The sequence below is a fragment of the Anabrus simplex genome, chromosome 11, assembly GCF_040414725.1.
Source record: "Anabrus simplex isolate iqAnaSimp1 chromosome 11, ASM4041472v1, whole genome shotgun sequence".
Taxonomy (NCBI): Eukaryota; Metazoa; Arthropoda; class Insecta; order Orthoptera; family Tettigoniidae; genus Anabrus; species Anabrus simplex.
Window position 1 is genome coordinate 58373352 of NC_090275.1, and position 19113 is coordinate 58392464.

The 19113-nt window shown below is 38.5% G+C and overlaps 1 protein-coding gene across 2 annotated transcripts in view; it reads right to left on the reverse strand.

Annotated features, from left to right (window-relative positions):
- Positions 1-19113, reverse strand: part of Hsl (hormone-sensitive lipase) — an 84981-nt gene that overhangs the window by 44978 nt on the left and 20890 nt on the right. For both annotated transcript variants that reach the window (XM_067155941.2, XM_067155940.2), the window contains exons 4-6: positions 13427-13534; positions 7997-8187; positions 3314-3602 (exon numbers count right to left, since the gene is read on the reverse strand). In XM_067155941.2, coding sequence (XP_067012042.2) covers positions 3314-3602; positions 7997-8187; positions 13427-13534 — 588 coding nt within the window. The remainder of the gene's footprint in view (positions 1-3313; positions 3603-7996; positions 8188-13426; positions 13535-19113) is intronic.

Here is a 19113-nt window from a genome sequence, read left to right on the forward strand (position 1 = left end):
TATCGCACTTAAACAGATTCACCTTTTTGCTTAAGGCAATTTAGTGTATCAACAAGGTGGAAAAAATAAAAAAATACTTGGTTGTGAATATGTTACGGCCATTCATCCCTTGTGTTTTTCGTGCACATACCTCACAATTTCATCTTCGACTTCTTTAACGCATCCTTGTTGCGGGCCACCAAATTTACTTTTTGTACATTAAGCAATTTTTAATCTATCTTTGTCTTCACGCTAACGCCAAAAACTGGCTTTAGTTATGCCATATTCTCTTGCGGCTGCACAATTAGTCTTCATTTCTGCATGCTTAATTACAATTACCTTAAAATTGGCATCATAAGATCTAAGTGAACCAGTTGAAAATTTTTGGCAATACCTGTCTCTACAACATGACAATCCATCATGAAAATATTCCTGCTGTCTATAAAACTGTTACTTTTACTAAGCATCAGGTGCGGTATACGCATTATAACTCTGCCACTGAATACCAACAGTTGTGGCTCTTCTAAGAATTTGAAGGGTCGCATCCTTGCTATTCCAATTCAAATGACATTTCATGCACAACTGCTCGGAAGTACATTATGGTCAACCTCACAAGAAAGTAATGTTTTGATGCCATTCTGCAGATTTGAGAAATGTTTTCATAAAGGCTATTAGAATGTCATTCTCTCTTCACTATTTTCTGAGAACCAGTGATGTTACACATAGGCACTGCCGCAGCTAGAAATGTATATTGAAGATGCAAACAATGAAGGTCAACAAGTTTTGTGCACTCGCGCGGGGGGTGGGTGAAGAGAAGCAGTGTGGTTACCGTGGTAGCTGCTGGTGGTGTTCATTATTGCTACGTCACAAACGCAAGATGTCCCTAGATTTTTCACATGAAATTCTGAGAATAAAACGTCTCGGATTCGGAGAAATAAGGTATGGTGCATGTGCATCACCTTAGTTGAGTTTGGAATATTTTATTTATTTACATACTTTACGGCCACATTGGTGCACTTGAATCAATCCATATACACTACAGACTTCACAATATTAGCTGTAATGTGTTCTCAACTTCCTCTTCTGTTCCCAGAACTACTTCATTTTTTTTTTTGACCTGGCCGCCCTCTCTTCATGGTGTACTGTTTTTGTTTGACTGTTTTTAATTTTAGTCTTGTGTCTCTACTTCTCAGAATCCTCTTCTCTTTTCTCTCTGCAATTTGTTTCATTGTTATATTCAGCTCTTCTAAATCATTCTGGACCTCAATGAACCAGTTGTTCTTGGTTTTACTTTTCCGAAAGAAATTGAATAATTGTTTCAGTATTCTGGTCTCTGGTAGTCTTACTATGTGGCTGAAAAAGGCAATTCTTTTTCGCATTATATCCACAATTGATTCATTTTCACGATTGACTATTTCATTAGGCAGCAGTCTCCACTGTCCATTTACTTGATGTTTTTTATTGATGATTGTCCTAAAGATCCTTCTGTCTATTTTTTTTGGATTTTATCTGTTGTTGCTTTGGTAATCAACTTATTCAACTTAAACAGAGTTTCGCTTGCATAAGTTGCTTCAGGTTTAATATAATAATAATAATAATAATAATAATAATAATAATAATAATAATAATAATAATAATAATAATAATAATGGCATACGGCCTCCAGAGAGACCTGGTGCGGATCTTTTTCTCTGTCTGTGAAGATGAGGGCCCTACCTAGGATGATTTCTAATGCTGAATATGCCGCACACACCCAGCCCCTGAGCCACTAGAATTAACCAATTAAGGTTAAAATTCCAGTCCCAGCCGGGAATTGAACCCCGGACCCTCTGAACCGAAGGCCAGTACGCTGACCATTCAGAGTTTGGAATATGACAATTTACTTTGTTGGATTTGGGAAAAACTGTCAATTTTGACATTTAAAATCAACACGAGTATGATGGATTTAATGTGTGAGTATAGGAAAGGAACAAATTTGTGTCAAATCAAGTCAGAGAGAGAGGAGGAGGGGGGCATAAGAAAGGAACACGCGTAATAGGACAAACATAACGGCAGATCAGTGTGGGAAGAGGGAGCAATAGAAATAGGAGACTAGACTAGGACAAGGACAATCTCCATACCTTCATACACTGCCATCTTCAAACAGATAAGCTATCTCCTCAGGAATCTCAATTCTTCTACATATGATGGATTTAAAGTGACTTTTATTGTTATAGGCCTGTATCATACATTAAGCAGCATAACTAGAAACATCCAAAAACTGACTTGGCAAGTTTTGGAATCTATCTCGTAAATTTGAGAACTGGTTGCTGGTACAAGGTGTCTGAGAAGTCTGCATACCCCTAGTTTCATATTATTATTTTATTGGACTACTGAGTTAGTATAATTGGGGAATGAAATAGTTGTTCTATTGGTATCCCTACTTTGAAGCTCAGTCTTATTCCAGTTGTGAAGCCACGGCTGAAAATGAGCGAACACAGTTACACTACTGAGGAGCGATTAGTGGCGTGTGTGGATGCACGAATGACCACAGACTGGGCAAACAATGACAGAGATAATGAGAGCGCATTTAGGGATCGCTTTGGCAAGCCCTCACCTCGTAAGCTACTCTGCTTGGTTGAAACGTCCTTTTGCTTCATGCAGTGTCAAAGACAGGCGCTTAATAGACATCAGAAAATGTGGGAAGGTGTACTGCCACTGATTAATCAATTGAGTAGTCTCCACTTAAATCCATTAGCAAAAGAGCAGCTGAACTTGTAAGTACCACAGTCAACAATGCATGACCACATTAAAAGAGATTTGAAAATGAAAGGATTAAGACCGATGCATGTGAATGAATTATCTCGCGACATGGAGCACTTGCAGCCTGTCGTGCTTTGTTGGCATAATTTCCAAATGCCGTGTCTCGCTCAAGAGTGTTATTTTCTGATGAATGTGCGATATATTGCAGTTCACAAAGGAGGAATGTAGTTTTCTGGTCCAACATTTGGAAAGGAACCCGCATCATGTTATGGTATGGGCCGGGATGTCATCACGTCACCTGTTCAGACCTATTATTTTGAAGGGTACGTGAATGGAAATTCTTATTTGCACATGTTATAAACTTAGTTAATATCTCAACTCCAAGACAAGGGACTTGAAGATGGATAAAATTCTGTGCAAGGCATGACTGTGCACATAGAGATCTCCTGGATACATAGTTTTTATATCTAAGTACTCCTCTATACAATATAATGTTTTGACGTAGGGGTACGGGGACTTCTCGGATACCCTATAATTTTATTCTTTAGAGTTGGAAACCTTATTCTCTACCAATGAAGCAAATCTAACTCACCTACAAGCAGCACTTTGGAAGCAGTAGAACCCAATATTTTAGCATTGTTAAGCGCCCAGCAATAAGCATAGAGCACTTCTTCAAGAGCCCGAGGAAAAGGTGCACGTGGTGCTAGCGAGTAGTCTATAGAAAGTATGGGGACACCAAGCTGACAGGCCCAGTCACGCAAATAAGACTCGTGTGATCGTGAACTCTGAGCCACAAAACCACCACCATGGATATGAATGATCAGGCTGTCAGACGGGCCCAGTAACTGAGCTGATCCACGCTCCTTTGCTTGACCAATCTTCTGAAACATCACAAACAAGACTAGAGTTGTGAACCTCACTTTAGAGAATACTACTACAAATTCCAAATTTAATATTTAATCACACAAAATACAATGCAGCAAAGAAAATGCTTATACTTTATAGAAAATAATTATGAAACTAAAATAATACTTATACTCTGGCTGGAAGCGAACATAGACATACAGAAATAGCTTCTGATACAGGTTTCGTAGAGAAAGACAATGAAAAGCTTGTGAACTTATAATAGAAGACAGTAATTTGGACAATTATTATTATTATTAACTATTACTGAATATCTGTAATATTGTATTTTCATTATCATTGGGTGATATTTTTAAACATTGAATATTTGTAATCGATAGCTGCAATCGCTTAAGTATCCAGTATTCGGGATATAGTGGGTTCAAACCCCACTGTCGGCAGCCCTGAAGATGGTTTTCCGCGATTTCCCATTTTCACACCAGGCAAATGCTGGGGCTGTACCTTAATTAAGGCCATGGCTGCTTCCTTCCCAGCCTTAGCCCTTTCCTGCCCCATCGTCGCCATAAGACCTATCCGTGTCGGTGCGACGTAAAGTCAATAGAAAAAAAAATTTGTTTTTGTTAGTGTTGAGTGATTTTTTTTGTAATATTGTGAAATATCTATTCTAGAAAAACGTTCTACATCTTTAATATTGTGAAACGTAAATGTCAATTCTAGAAAGACATCCTACGTATTTAAGAATTTCATAAAAGGAAGATTCTCGACAAGTATTTGCGTTTGAGAAAAGCAGCAGTTTTGATTGGTGAGTCTGGGTGGTGGGAGGTGAGCTTCTGTGCTCTGATTGGTTACCTGGTGATCGCACTAGGGCCAGCTTCACCCTCCTTGAGAGAGTGAGAACAACTTTCGTTGTCTTTCGTTTCTCACCTGTCCGGCGAGTCAGACGTACTTCGGCGATCCTTCCGCCCGGGATGGGCTGCCTTAAGGTAAGAGCTATTAGTTTCTCTCCACCTTAATTTAACTTCAATATTTTTCTTTTCTTTTCACATAGGAGTTTACCCTTACATGCCCAGACTCACCACTCAATTATTAAGATGCCTTAGCTTTTCAGCTGGGCTGCCTGCTTGATTCTAGAGGCATTCCCCTCTTATAATTTTGTAAATTGTGTAATTAAATGATTAATTGCAGACACCAGGATATTGGAACAACTATTCGATTACTTTTTGAAGAATAAAATCAATAATAATTGGTTCAAAGAAGTTCAGGACGATTTGGAAGAATTGGGTATAACTCGGCAACAAATCAAAGACAGAAAAGAGAAGAGGATTTTGAAGAACAAAAGCATAAGTCTCAAACTAAAAGCAGTTGAACGGAAACAATATACTATATCGGACACACAAAGGGCTTCCAGGTCGGAGAGGATGAAAAAGTTCTGGGAGAAGAAGAAGAAATTAACTCAAATGTATTGATTTCAGTGCTCCAATGTGGGCGTAAAATATGTAAATAATAAATAATAAATAATAAATGATTAATTGTATTTCCCTCCGGGGTAGCCTCCAGTAACTTCATGTCTCTTGTTGCACGCTAGTTTTTCCTCTGCCCCGCACTATGGAGTTGAGACCTGGACCATAAAGAAAAGAGAAATGGACAGATTAGAGGCATTTGAGCTATGGATGAACAGAAGGATACTGCGGTTGAGTTGGACAGATAAGGTCACATGGTATGAGGTAATGGGGCAAATGGGAAAGAGAAATCAAACATTAAATATTGTCAAAATCAGAAGCTGTTGCGAGGAGAGAAATATCATCTACTGCAGCTGGTCATTCAAGGGAAGATACAAGGCAAAAGAAGATCAGGAATAGGAAACATTTCTTGGATTTATAATCTGAAAACTTGGTTCAACTGTTCCACTACTGAGCTGTTTCACACTGTATCATCTAGAGCAAGAATCTCTACGATGGTAGCTGACCTTCTGAGAGGAAATGGCAATTTAAAAAGAAGAAGAAGAAGAAGAAGATAGAGAACATTTCCAGTGCCTTACCCTCATTACCGAGGAACCAAATTTTGAGACAGCTTCATTCTTGATATGGGAATTGTGGGACAATGAAAAGATGAAACACAAGAAAAGTCAAATTTAGCGTATGGTTTTTTGTTGGGAGTGTCCAAAGACATGTATGTTCAGCTTGCTTAGTACAAGCATTTCTATTTGACGTCCTTGGGTGACCTGCCATCTGGGTGCGAGAAGAAGATAATGACGACAATGAAACCCCATGGAAATTCTAAGTTCCCATGGAGGGAATTAGATATTTTTCCACCAATAGAGCATTTCAAAAATCAGATCAAAAATTAGATGTATGGCTTTTCAGGCGTTTGCTCTATTAACCAGCGTTTCGTCTTAGGTCTAACACTAGACTCTTCAGAGTGGGATGTGTCAGACCCTACCCACTGACGCTGGGTGTATGCAGGTGAACTTATCAGAAGCCTATTTAAGAGGCACAGTCTGATAACTACATACGGGAGATAAAACTCCACAATGGAATTAATGCCCGCCTAGGAATTCCGAATGGAAATTCTAAGTTCCCATGGAGGGAATTTTTGATCTGATTTTTTATATGCTCTATTGGTGGAAAAGTATCTAATTCCCTCCATGGGAACTTAGAATTTCCATTCGGAATTGCTAGGCGGGCATTAATTCCACTGTGGAGTTTTATCTCCCGTATGCAGTTATCAGACTGTGCCTCTTAAATAGGCTTCTGATAAGTTCACCTGCATACACCCAGCATCAGTGGGTACGGTCTGACACATCCCACTCTGAAGAGTCTAGTGTCAGACCTAAGACGAAACGCTGGTTAATGGAGCAAACGCCTGAAAGCCATACATCTACTTTTTTATCTGATTTATGAAGCCCCATGCCGGCTTAATCCTGTCGAATAACACCAACGCTTTAACAACCCCATCCAACAGATGAATCTCCATCAACAGCGTTGTATGCCTTCGCTCTATATGAACCCTGCCAAGAGGTTTGGAACTGAATCCAGGCTCTTGGCACACAATCTTGTGATTAGAAATTGCATCACCACCTCTCCTACCCTGCCGGCCAATATTCTGATAGTGAAATTTCTCTTCACAAACAAGGATCGAACCGGACAACCACGGTGTCACACATGATGCCTTAACAAAGTTTAACAATAATGATGTTATTGGCTTTATGTCCTACCGACTACTTTTACGATTTTCAGGGTTGTTAGAATTTAATCCAGATCTGAATCCCATTGAGCACCTATGGAATGAATGAGGAAGAAGGATCTACAAGCATTACCAGGCACCCAAAGGGACCTGAGACAAGATGTTCAAAAATAATGGAAGTAGATTCCACAGGACGAGATAACTAAGGACTTCAAGACTAATATGGTATGGACATGTAGAGCAAATGCCTGGCACAAGAACACCACATGCTTGTCCAGAACGAAGGGAGGGAAGGAAGAAGGCCAGTGCGAAGACCTAGTAAAAGATGGCTACACAAGCTGAGAGATGATGTGGAGAGAAGAGGAGGAAACTGGGAGTTACTAGTGAAAGAGAAGGCATTTCTGGACAGAAAACGATAGTGAAGACTTGTTCAATAACCACCCTACCTAGTACGCTGGAGGGGTTCTAGATGAGATGATGATGATGATGATGATGAAGAAGATAGCAACATAAATAAGAGCATACCTGAAAGCTTGAATAATGTGATCAAAGCAAGAAGTGGCAACAAATGCTTCTAAAGGTGAGCAACATTATCAGTGAAGTGTTATAGTGGATACACATTGTGAGATTATGCATAAACAGCTACAGGTGTATGCACTGATCATGTGTTACTTCTGTTTTTTCGAACAATTCAATTAAGTTGTTCAGAAAAATTCAACATTTTTTTTAATTTTCAGGTTTTAAAATTTTTAAATCAAGGCAATAGATCATCAAATTATATTTCAGTCTTCCGAAGTTGATGAAAATGTAAAATACATCTCCAACGTGGAAGAAAAAAATTGAGTGTTGCATTTTTCATAACAGTGGGTATATTTTTTATTCATAATATTACTTTTTTTTTTTTTGCTAGTTGCTTTACGTCGCACCGACATAGATACGTCTTATGGCGACGATGGGATAGGAAAGGGCTAGGAGTGGGAAGGAAGGGGCCGTGGCCTTAATTAAGGTACAGCCTGGTGTGAAAATGAGAAACCACGGAAAACCATTTTCAGGGCTGTCGGCAGTGGGGTTCGAACCTACTATCTCCTGAATACTGGATACTGGCCGCACTTAAGCGACTGCAGCTATCGAGCTCGGTCATAATATTACTAATGATAACCAAATAGACATCCATATTGCCTTTAATGAAAAATGTTAATTTCAGCTCGATAAGGAATTAAATACATACCATTCCTTCACGTCGAACCGCGGAGAGAAGTCGTACCTGGATGGGAGCAATGCCTATGTGAGATGTGGGAAGTGGAATTTGAACCTTGGTACCATCTGGATTGATAACTTCTATGGGTTCAGGTGGAATCATGATCACCTTGTTGACTGCAATGGCCGGACATATCATGCCTGGCAGGCGGCTCAATAGTTCTGAAAAATCAAATAACGAGCTAGAAAAACCATGATTGTACGAGTACAGTAGTAGGAAATATCATTTTAAAAAGTTGGAATTCAAGAGGACAAATTGGGGCAAATATTCGTTTTTAAGAGATTATTAGCCAGGCTGAGTGGCTCAGACGGTTAAGGCGCTGGCCTTCTAACTCCAACTTGGCAGGTTCGATCCTGGCTCAGTCCGGTGGTATTTGAAGGTGCTAAAAAACGACAGCCTCGTGTCGGTAGATTTACTGGCACGTAAAAGAACTCCTGCGGGACTAAATTCCGGCACCTCGGCGTCTCCGAAGACCGTAAAAGTAGTTAGTGGGACGTAAAGCAAATATTATTATTATTATTATTATTATTATTATTATTATTATTATTATTATTATGAGATTATTAGGGATTGGAATAATAATAATAATAATAATAATAATAATAATAATAATAATAATAATAATAATAATAATAATAATAATAATAAGGGGTTTGATAAATTTCCAATTTCTCTGGAATCATTTAAGAACAAACTAGGTAAAGAACTGATAGGGAACCTGTCACCTGGGCGACAGCCCTTAATGCAGATCAATGGTGACTGATTGATCGATATTGATCTGACACCGTGATTGGCCAGTTCAAGTCCTGTTGGTCGAAAAAAATGCCACAATCAGAATGTTGGCTACCAGGGTAGAACAGGTGGTAGTACACAATTTCTAATTACTAGACCCAAAGGCTGCTGTGAGGTCTACTCAGCCTACATGAGAATGACTGAGGAACTACTTGGCAGCAAGATAGCAGTTCCAGTCCAGAAAGCCAAGAGGATACATTGTGTTGACCATGTGTCATACCTAAATTTACAGGTCTTCGGGCTGAGCAGTGGTTCCTTTGTAGGCCAAGGCCCACTAAGGCCGTAGCACCATTTTTATTTCTTTGAAGACCCTACCAGCCACCAGGCTGATAACCTAACAGACGTCCGCCTCCATAGCATAATGCCTAGCACTGTCAGCTGCCGTTCTCGGAGGCCCGAATTCAATTCCCGCTATTGCCAGAAATTTAAGAATGGCAGGAGTGCTGGTATGTGGTTAAAATGCTAGATACCTGAAAAAAGAATTGCACCACCTTGGGGTGAGGACACAAGTTTACTTACTTAACTAACAAACAGACATTTGGTACGGGGAAGTAGTTGTATGAACTAACTGTGTGACCACACCCAGAAGCTAGGGTGATTATATATCCTCCTTTTTCCGGACACATCTTTTATCCGACAGGAAAAAAAATCCAAGATGATTTTTGGAAATCTGAGTTAATGCTCTTTTTGAGTGGGGTCTGGCAGCAAAATTTAAATTGGGAGCATAGCCTCCCACCACCAATAACACAAGTCAAAATCCATAGCAAAGAGTATTCAATCACATTTATAGATGTTCCTATGCTCTTTGCCTACAACTGTGAGGTTCATCAGTCTATCTACACAAACCTATATTTTTTAATCACAGGGTAATACTACTTTTATTTAATGGCTGTAGCAGAGCCATTCTGGATTAATTTGTGGTTAGTCAAAACGACATCTAAAACTTATCATACTGCTCTTATTATTCTAATACATACATACATCATAATTATTGTAGACCATTATGCCTTTCAGTCAAACAGATAAAGATATAAATTTAATATATTTTGCATTTTGTTCCTAAATGATTAGTGCATATAAATGTGTGCTCATCCTAATTTTTAATATCCACATTCCACTCGCTCCTGATGGTTGCACAAAGTTGCGCCGAAAGTTCAGCTGTCTGTTTCCTTGAGCTGTGAAAGCTGATCGGTCACTCATATAATAAAGAATGAAACTGTTCACAATGCACACATTGGTCACAAAATGAAAAAATTTCTAACATTTTTTAGATGATCGCCCAACTCCGTAGTATTCTCTTTTCTGATCACTGATGTTCACGCCACCCATATGTTTTGTGTAATTTATGACAGCACAAGGATATGCAATTTCTATTTCTTCATTGCCATTGCCGGTTTTTTGTTTCACTGTACCATTATTCACAGAATGTGAATTTGTTGACAGCATAAGAACCTTTCGACACAACTCCGTGATTACATGACATGGTTTGAACTTGAACAAGAATAATCTCTAACTAAAGACGACATTTATAAAGTAGGTCTGCTTGGGAAATATACACAGGAAATGCTGTCAACAAGGTCCTGACAGCTTGCTGAGTCAAGGGAATACAGTATGGTTTCACAAGAACCTTCAATATTTCTCTCAACACACTTCTAATGAACGTGAATGTGACGAGCGCTTTAGAGCGTTCAGCACGCCAGGCGGGTGATAATATTCAAGCACTCTGGAGTGTTAGAGATGGCAAAGAGTTAACAGACAGATCGATTTGAAATCTACAATCCTACTGATGACAAGAGTTTGAAAATAAGCTTTACATTGCTGTCAGCAATCCCCCAATGCATAACAAACAAAAATCAAAATAAGACATAATAGCCAATACATTTCTTTCAAAATGTGATAAAAAAATACGCTGTTTTATACAATACGTCATAATTTTACTGTCCCATAACAGACAAACCCAGTACCACTACGTTAACGGCAGTAAAAAAGGTCAAAACAAACTAGCAGGTACACAAAGAGCTAGTTCATGAGGAGATTAATAAACAGGAAGCGTAAACAGACACCCTCAAACATCACCAAAACAAACCGGAAAAGACTTACCTTAACAGATGGAAGAGTGTCTCATAAAAACCTGTGGAAAGAAATGCCGGTACCTGGTATCAAATTTCTAACTACTTAGAAGAAGAACACCAATCTTTTCATGCAAGGAAATAAATAAGATTTATTAAATAAATAAAATGGTTGAAAATGGTAACCAGAAAACGTCCACGTAGGAAAACTGAAAATGAAACAGTTAAAATTAAGTTATCACGCCCAAAGAAAAGTTAACATGATTATTCGTGGTCGACCACCGCACAAGGAAAATGAACTAATCATAACTTAAATTAATGGCATGGGAGCAATAGGATAATTAAAATAATATTTGTTTACAATAATTCCTTTTGAAATTAAAATAACAACTTTAACCAAGTTCTATCCAAGGGCAGGGATGACCGGGAGTCCAGATAGAATTATCACGACAACACTTCACACAGGAAGCAATTAAAATAGAAAATAAATTTGGAAAACTCAAGTGCAAGCTTCAAATGAAATAATGGCAAGGGGAAATCTTTCAATAAAATAGAAACGTCACACAAGATAGCAAGCCCTGCGGAAAGCAGGAAAAAAACATCATCCACCTTCAGATTATTTATAATCAACAACCTCAATAATCACCCGTTGTCACAGTAACGCACAAACGCCATGAACAACGCAAAACCAAAGGTAACCACGGAAACAGTAGCTCGAACAAGGAAGAAGAAAAGCATAATTTGGCTGAAAGGACCAAGAAAACATCAAGAAAAAAATATTTAAGTAAGACCCGGAAAAATTAAATAAAACTACCAACTCCTTGGTTAGAACTAAGTGGTTCGAAACTCAACCTAGTTGGGGTGAACAGAAAACCAGCGTAAGAAAATAGTACTCTATCATATTCCTTTTTTTAAACAATTTAGATCATAATTTACTTTCACCCCAGAACAATATCACAAGGTTTTAAAAACACTTACAGCACGTGATGAAACCATGTGCACCTCAATAACAACTAACCCGAAAGGTTGTTTTTTTTTTTTTTCAAAAACAGATCATTGAAATTTAGCCGAGAATTACCATATAAACGCAATAAGGATTTAGGCACACCACACCTTGCCAAATAGGTTTTTTTTTTTTGGCTCACGGATACGAAGGTAGACCATAAGCCTGAGGGGATGCCGCAGCGCCATTTTGTACTCACATATGAATGCAAATTAAATTGACATAAATAAATAATCCATACAGTCTGTGGACGTTCCCATGTTGAAATAGACACAAACAAATCCTGAGGACTAGAAGGAGAGCCCTCTCACGTATATTATTTATCCGTTATCCATCTCACAGGCTGGAAAGTGCTCTTGCAAGAGACACCAAGTACAGTCACGATGCATCTTCTTCAACTAACAATCGCTTAATGGCTGTTCTCACTGAGCAACGAATAGCCTCCGGCACTAGGGAGCTCTAATTGGTTAGGGGGCGAAGCATCGTGGTACGAGCACTCCGAGTAGAGGTCAGCACATACAACGTTCTTTTCTTTCCATAAGTTCGGTCGAAGAGTACGAGCGCTATCCACAGAGAAGTTGTGAACTAAATAAAACTTGAAGTAGTAAGGAACAGAATGGAATATAATTCAAGGGAAATTAGAGTTTGTATGACACAAATTTCAATGTCATTTCGGCCACATCTAAAACGTTGGGAGGAGAAGTAGAATAAATAATGACACCTCGGTGTCAATAATAAGCGATGTCGTACTAAGAAATTTTTATAAATACTTTGTTTATATAGGATTTAGATGGGACCATTAGATTTCGGTGTTACATTCAACATGTTAACAGCGATGTTGCAATAAATGGTTTCAACTGTATTACAAAGTACTGACTGGCAGATTCAACTACTTATCTTTATGAATATATCTTTGAACGACTTTATATTAACTTCATAAGATATCTGCGGGAGAAAATAAAATACTGTTCAAAATGTTTACTCCGATAAACTACTGTGCTGTTTGAACAAAAAAGTGTTCACAAATTTTACTCTGATAAACTACTGTGCTGTTTCAACAAAAATGTGTTGAAAATACAACTGTTAATATTGAATACATATAGAATGATTCATGAACTCCTTTTTTTTTTCCTAGTTGCTTTATGTCGCACCGACACAGATAGGTCTTATGGTGACGATGGGACAGGGAAGGGCTAGGAGTGGGAAGGAAGCGGCCGTGGCCTTAATTAGGGTACAGCCCCAGCATTTGCCTCGTGTGTAAATGGGAAACCACGGAAAACCATTTCCAGGGCTGCCGACAGTGGGGTTCGAACCTACTATCTCCTGAATACTGGACGCACTTAAGCGACTGCAGCTATCGAGTTCGGTGATTCATGAACTCAAAGACATGTACTCGTCTGTTTCAACAAACTTTAGAACTCTCAACATTCTGTCATCAACCTTACTTGCTCCATTTCCATAACATAAGACCAGGTGACATTTGGTACAGCTATCTGTAACCTACGCAAATGCAGTTACATTCAAATATAAACATACCTGATTCTGCTAGCAACCAAAATGATTTGCAGAAATCGACGGAAGCATGTTGTGAGATGTTAACAATTCTTCGAGCTCGCAGTTCAGGATCCATGAAGTATTTACCCCCTATAACCATAAAATATTAGCATTATTCAGAACATTCAAATGGATTAAATATAGAACAGTTATGTAATTTAATACTGTTAGAAGAGCTGCAAATGTGCTATATACACAGCAATGTACAGCTAAAAATCAGTTTGGCTCATTGCCTAGAAATAATAATAATAATAATAATAATAATAATAATAATAATAATAATAATAATAATAATAATAATAATAATAATAATAATAAAAACATAGACTCAGACCACTATGTATCAGTAATCAAGTTTCGGCCAATCCCTCTCAACAAAAATAAGAACGAACCTACCATAATTCGCTTTGACACAAAAAAGCTCAGAGAAAGAGAGAATGAATTCAAAGAACTTGCCCAACCAGTGGAAAAAGACTTCAACAGCACAAGAAAGCAGATGATACAAGCTGCAAAAGGAGTGGCGGAAATCAAGAAGAGGAAGAAGCACACGTGGTGGAACGATAACTGCGAGAAGACCTTAGGGGATCGTCTGAATGCCTGGAAAAAGTATTACACCTCGAAAAAAGAAGAAGATTGGAAGATGTACAAAACACAACAAGCACAAACAGCAAAAATAATACGCAGTGAGAAACGCAAGTATGAAAAGGAACTACTGGACGAGATTGAGCAAGACTTTCATAGAGGTGAGACCCGTGAATACTTCAGAAATTTTAATAAGAAGGTACAAGGATACAAGGCACCTTCCCTTTGCTTTCTAAGGAAAGATAGAACTCTTGCAACATCAAATGAAGAAAACTGCAAAATCTTAGCTAAGTATTTTAACGACCTTCTAAACTGTGAAAAACCAGCCAACCCCATCAAAACAAACAAACCAGTGAGCCAAAACCTGCCATCTTCTCCACCAAATCGCGATGAAATCAAAAGCCACATAAAGAGACTGAAAAATAACAAGGCTCCTGGTGAAGACTCCATGATTGCAGAACTGTGGAAACATGCCCCGGAAGAAGCAATTGACATCCTACACCAAACCATTGTAGATATATGAGAAAAAGAACAACTACCAGAGGACTGGAAGCTAGCCTTGATCCATCCTTTACACAAGAAAGGAAATATAAGAGATGTGAACAATTACCGTGGAATTTCTCTTCTGCCAGTAGCCTACAAAATCCTGTCACTATCCATCCTTGAAAGACTAGAACAGCAAATTGAGCACAAACTCGGGGAATACCAAGCAGGTTTTCGGAAAGGCCGATCAAGTGCAGAACAAATACTTAACCTAAAAACCATAATAAGATACCATATGCTGAGAGGTCGAACCTATGTATCTACATTTGTAGACTTCAGGAAAGCATACGACTCCATCGACCGTGATGTGTTGCTTAATATCCTTGCAGAAATGGGAGTCGATGAGAAACTGCTGGCGATAATAAGGGCAACACTAACTAATACCAAATCCAAAGTAAAATTCCAAGGATGTCTCTCTGAACCCTTTGAGATCAAGACAGGCGTTCGACAGAGAGATGGGCTGTCACCTCTTTTGTTCAACTGCGTACTTGAGAAGGTAATACAGGAGTGGCGAAAGACGTTAAAAGAAAGAAACCTTTACAAACCCGTAAGGATTGGGACAAAGAAAAATGGAGTGGAAATAGATTGCTTAGCGTTCGCTGATGATATAGCCCTTATGGCAGAAAATTTCGAAAGTGCAACAGAACAGATCAATGTGTTGAAGGAAGTAGCAGAACAAACAGGTTTACAAATTTCCTTTCAAAAGACAGAAGTAATGTCAAATATCAAAGGCACAACTAAACACCAAATATGGAATGATAAACCGTGTTAGTAAATTTAAATACCTTGGGGAATGGCTTCAGCAAAATGGACTTGACAAAGAGGCCATAGCAGCAAGAATCAAGAAAATGGAAGTCACTTTCCAAACCACCCGCAACATTTACAACAAAAAGTGCTTTTCCCTGAACACAAAAATTCGTCACTACAACACTGTCATCAAACCAGTATCACTGTATGCATCTGAATGCCTTATCCTGTCCGAGAAATGTTTGCTTGCGGATTTAGAGAGGAAAGAAAGAAAGATCTTACACACCATACTTGGTCCAAACTACAAAAATGGCATCTACATTAGAAAATCCAGGCAAGAAATATACTCTAAGATAGAGAAGATCACTGACACAATGCGTAAAGGCAGAGTTCGCTTCTACGGTCATATACGACGGATGATCGACTCTCGATGGACGAAACGTATCTTCAGTATATTTGACGCAAAACCAAAAACGGCAATGCCATGGTACGTTAATGTCAAGAAAGATCTTAAAGAACTGGGCCTACAAGCAGAAGATGCACAAGACCGAAATCTTTTCAGAGCAGCCATCAAGACTTTTGGGACTTTCCGGGACGAAAAACGGGCAACTGGTGCTAAATGGACAGAAGAACGTCGTGCTAAACACAGTGAGCTAATGAAGACGATGTGGATCAAGCGAAAGACGAACAAATGCCAGAATGTAAAGTGAGGCTTATCGTGGTCCCTAGTTGGCCGATTAGCGAAGTTGAATGAATGAATAATAATAATAATAATAACAAAAAATTGGATGGAAGAAGATGGACAGATGCCATAAACATTCCAATCCAGCAGAGGATAGATCAGAGAAATGAATGGATAAGAAGAAGACTAATTGTATGGTCTCAGCTTCCGAGTTGCAGATCTTCTGAATTAGTGCCATCTAGGTGGCTTGTTTACCAATTCTGACATTCTAATTGTGTTTAAATAAAGCTGATACACCATGCAAAATGTTTATTTTTATTACAATCAAGCTGTTGTACCCACTGTTGAAGGGACAATCACTAGGATGTGCACGATTACATTTTTCTATAACTGTTAGGTTCCTCAGTCTGTCGAAACTAATTTACGATAAATAAAATTTAGAAAATACCCGAAAAAGAAAGAACTTAATTAAAACAGAATGACATGTTTCTGCTGCTTGATTTGTATGGACATCTCTACTTCTTCTGCCCTTGTCCAGAGTTCATGGAAATCACTTCCGGTCAGCAGATGTTCAAAATTGTTCAAAAATTGTTGACAAAGTTATGAGGTATTTGCTTTAGTTACTTTCCACATGTCTGATCCATACATTGTTCCCAAAGATGCAAAAGTTTTATTCCGGTGGATATTCTGTTGTTCTTCCATAGAAAGGAAGGTCTTAAAAGCAAGACTATCAGGCAGTATCATATGGCTGATACAGCAGGCATGAGGGAGTTTAAAAAAAGTAACAATGATCAGTGGAAAACTATAAATAAAAATGTGAACAGACTCTGGGATGGGTTTAAAGCAATTAATGAGCTATGTGAAAACGGTTTGTACCTTTAAAGGTGCTAAGGAATGGTGAAGACCCACTTTATTACAACAGAGAAATAAAGAGACTAAGGAGGAGGTGCAGACTGGAAAGAAATATGTGGAAGTAGGGAGGAATTGAAAGAACTTCATAGGAAATTGAATCTAGCAAAGAAGTCAGCTAAGGATAACATAATGGCAAGCAACATGATGGTATGTATAGGTACTTCACGGCAGAAAAATTTTCCAAGGAGGACATTCCAGGAATCATTAATGAACAAGGGGAGTGTGTATGTGAGAATCTTCAAAAGGCAGAAGTATTCAGTCAGCAGTATGTAAAGACTGTTGGTTACAAGGATAATGTCCAGATAGAGGAGGTGACTAATGCTAAAGAAGTATTAAAATTTACCTATGATATTTACAATACGATACAAAAGTCGAAAACTAGAAAAGCGGCTGGAATTGATAAGATTTCTGGGGATATACTAAAGACAATGGCTTAGGATAAAGGACCATATCTGAAGTACTTATCTGATTATTGTTTGCATGAAGGAGCTATACCAAATGAATAGAGAGTTGCTATAGTAGCCACTGTGTATACAGGAAAGGGAATAGCCATATAGCTGAAAATTACAGGCCAGTCCGTTTGACATGCACTGCATGTAAGCTTTCGGAAAGCATTCTTTCTGATTATATTAGGCATGTTTGCAAAATTAATAACTGGTTCAATAGATAGGAAAGATTATTCCATTGAAGCTCAACTTGTAGGATTCCAGCAAGATATAGCACATACATTGGATTCAGGAGGTCAAATGGACTGTATTGTGATTAACCTGTCTAAGGCATTTGATAGGGTGGATCATGGGAGACTACTGGTAAAAATGAATGCAAGTGGACTAGGCAAAAGAGTGACTGAATGGATTGCTACATGTCTAGAAAACAGATCTCAGAGAATTAGAGTAGGCAAAGCTTTATCTGACCCTCTAACAATTAAGAGGGGAATTCCTCAAGACAGTACTATTGAACCTTTGTGTTTTCTTATATATATAAATAATATGAGTAAAGAAGTGGAATCAGAGATAAGGGTTTTTGCAGATTATGTTATTCTGTATAGAGTAATAAATAGGTTACAAGATTGTGAGCAACTGCAAAATGACCTTGATAATGTTGTGAGATGGACAGTAAGCAATGGTATGGTGATAAATGGGGTTAAAAGTCAGGTTGTGAGTTTCACAAATAGCAAAAGTCCTCTCAGTTTTAATTCCTGCGTTGATGGGGTGAAAGTTCCTTATGGGGATCACTGTAAGTACCAAGGTGTTAATATAAGGAAAGATCTTCATTGGGGTAATCACATAAATGGAATTGTAAATAAATGGTACAGATATCTGCACATGGTTATGAGGGTGTTTAGGAGTTGTAGTAAGGATATAAAGGAAAGGGCATACAAGTCTCTGGTAAGACCCAAAATAGAGTATGGTTCCAGAGTTTGGGACCCTCACCAGGATTATTTGATTCAAGAACTGGAAAAAATCCAAAGAAAAGCAGCTCAATTTGTTCTGGGTGATTTCCAACAAAACAGTAGCATTACAAGAATGTTGGGCTGGGAAGACCTGAGAAAAAGAAGACAAGCTGCATGACTAAGTGGTACGTTAGGCATAAAAGCTCAAGGATAATTTATTTTATGTCTAACGTCATCTTCAATATGGAACAATAATGGGAGTTGTTACTTGTAAATGGTGTGTTCCTAGCTATCAGTAGTGAGATGGCATGGAATGACATTAGTAGAGGAATAAGTTTGTATTTTTTTTTTTTTGCTAGTGGCTTTACGTCACACCGACACAGATAGGTCTTACGGCAACGATGGGATAGGAAAGACCCAGGAATTGGAAGGAAGCGGCCATGCCCTTAATTAAGGTACAGCCCCAGCATTTGCCTGGTGTGAAAATGGGAAACCATGGAAAACCATCTTCAGTGCTGCCGACAGTGGGACTCGAACCCACTATCTCCCGGATGAAAGCTCACAGCTGCGTGCCCCTAACCGCATGGCTAACTCGCCCGGTGGAATATGTTTGAGTGGTGTCTTTAATTAAAAGTACGAAAGATCACAGTGTGAAGATAAAGTTGGAATTCAAGAGGACAAATTGGGGCAAATATTCATTTATAGGAAGGGGAGTTAGAGATTGGAATAACTTACTAAGGGATATGTTCAATAAATTTCCAATTTCTTTGAAATCATTTAAGAAAAAAGCTAGGAATACAACAGATAGGG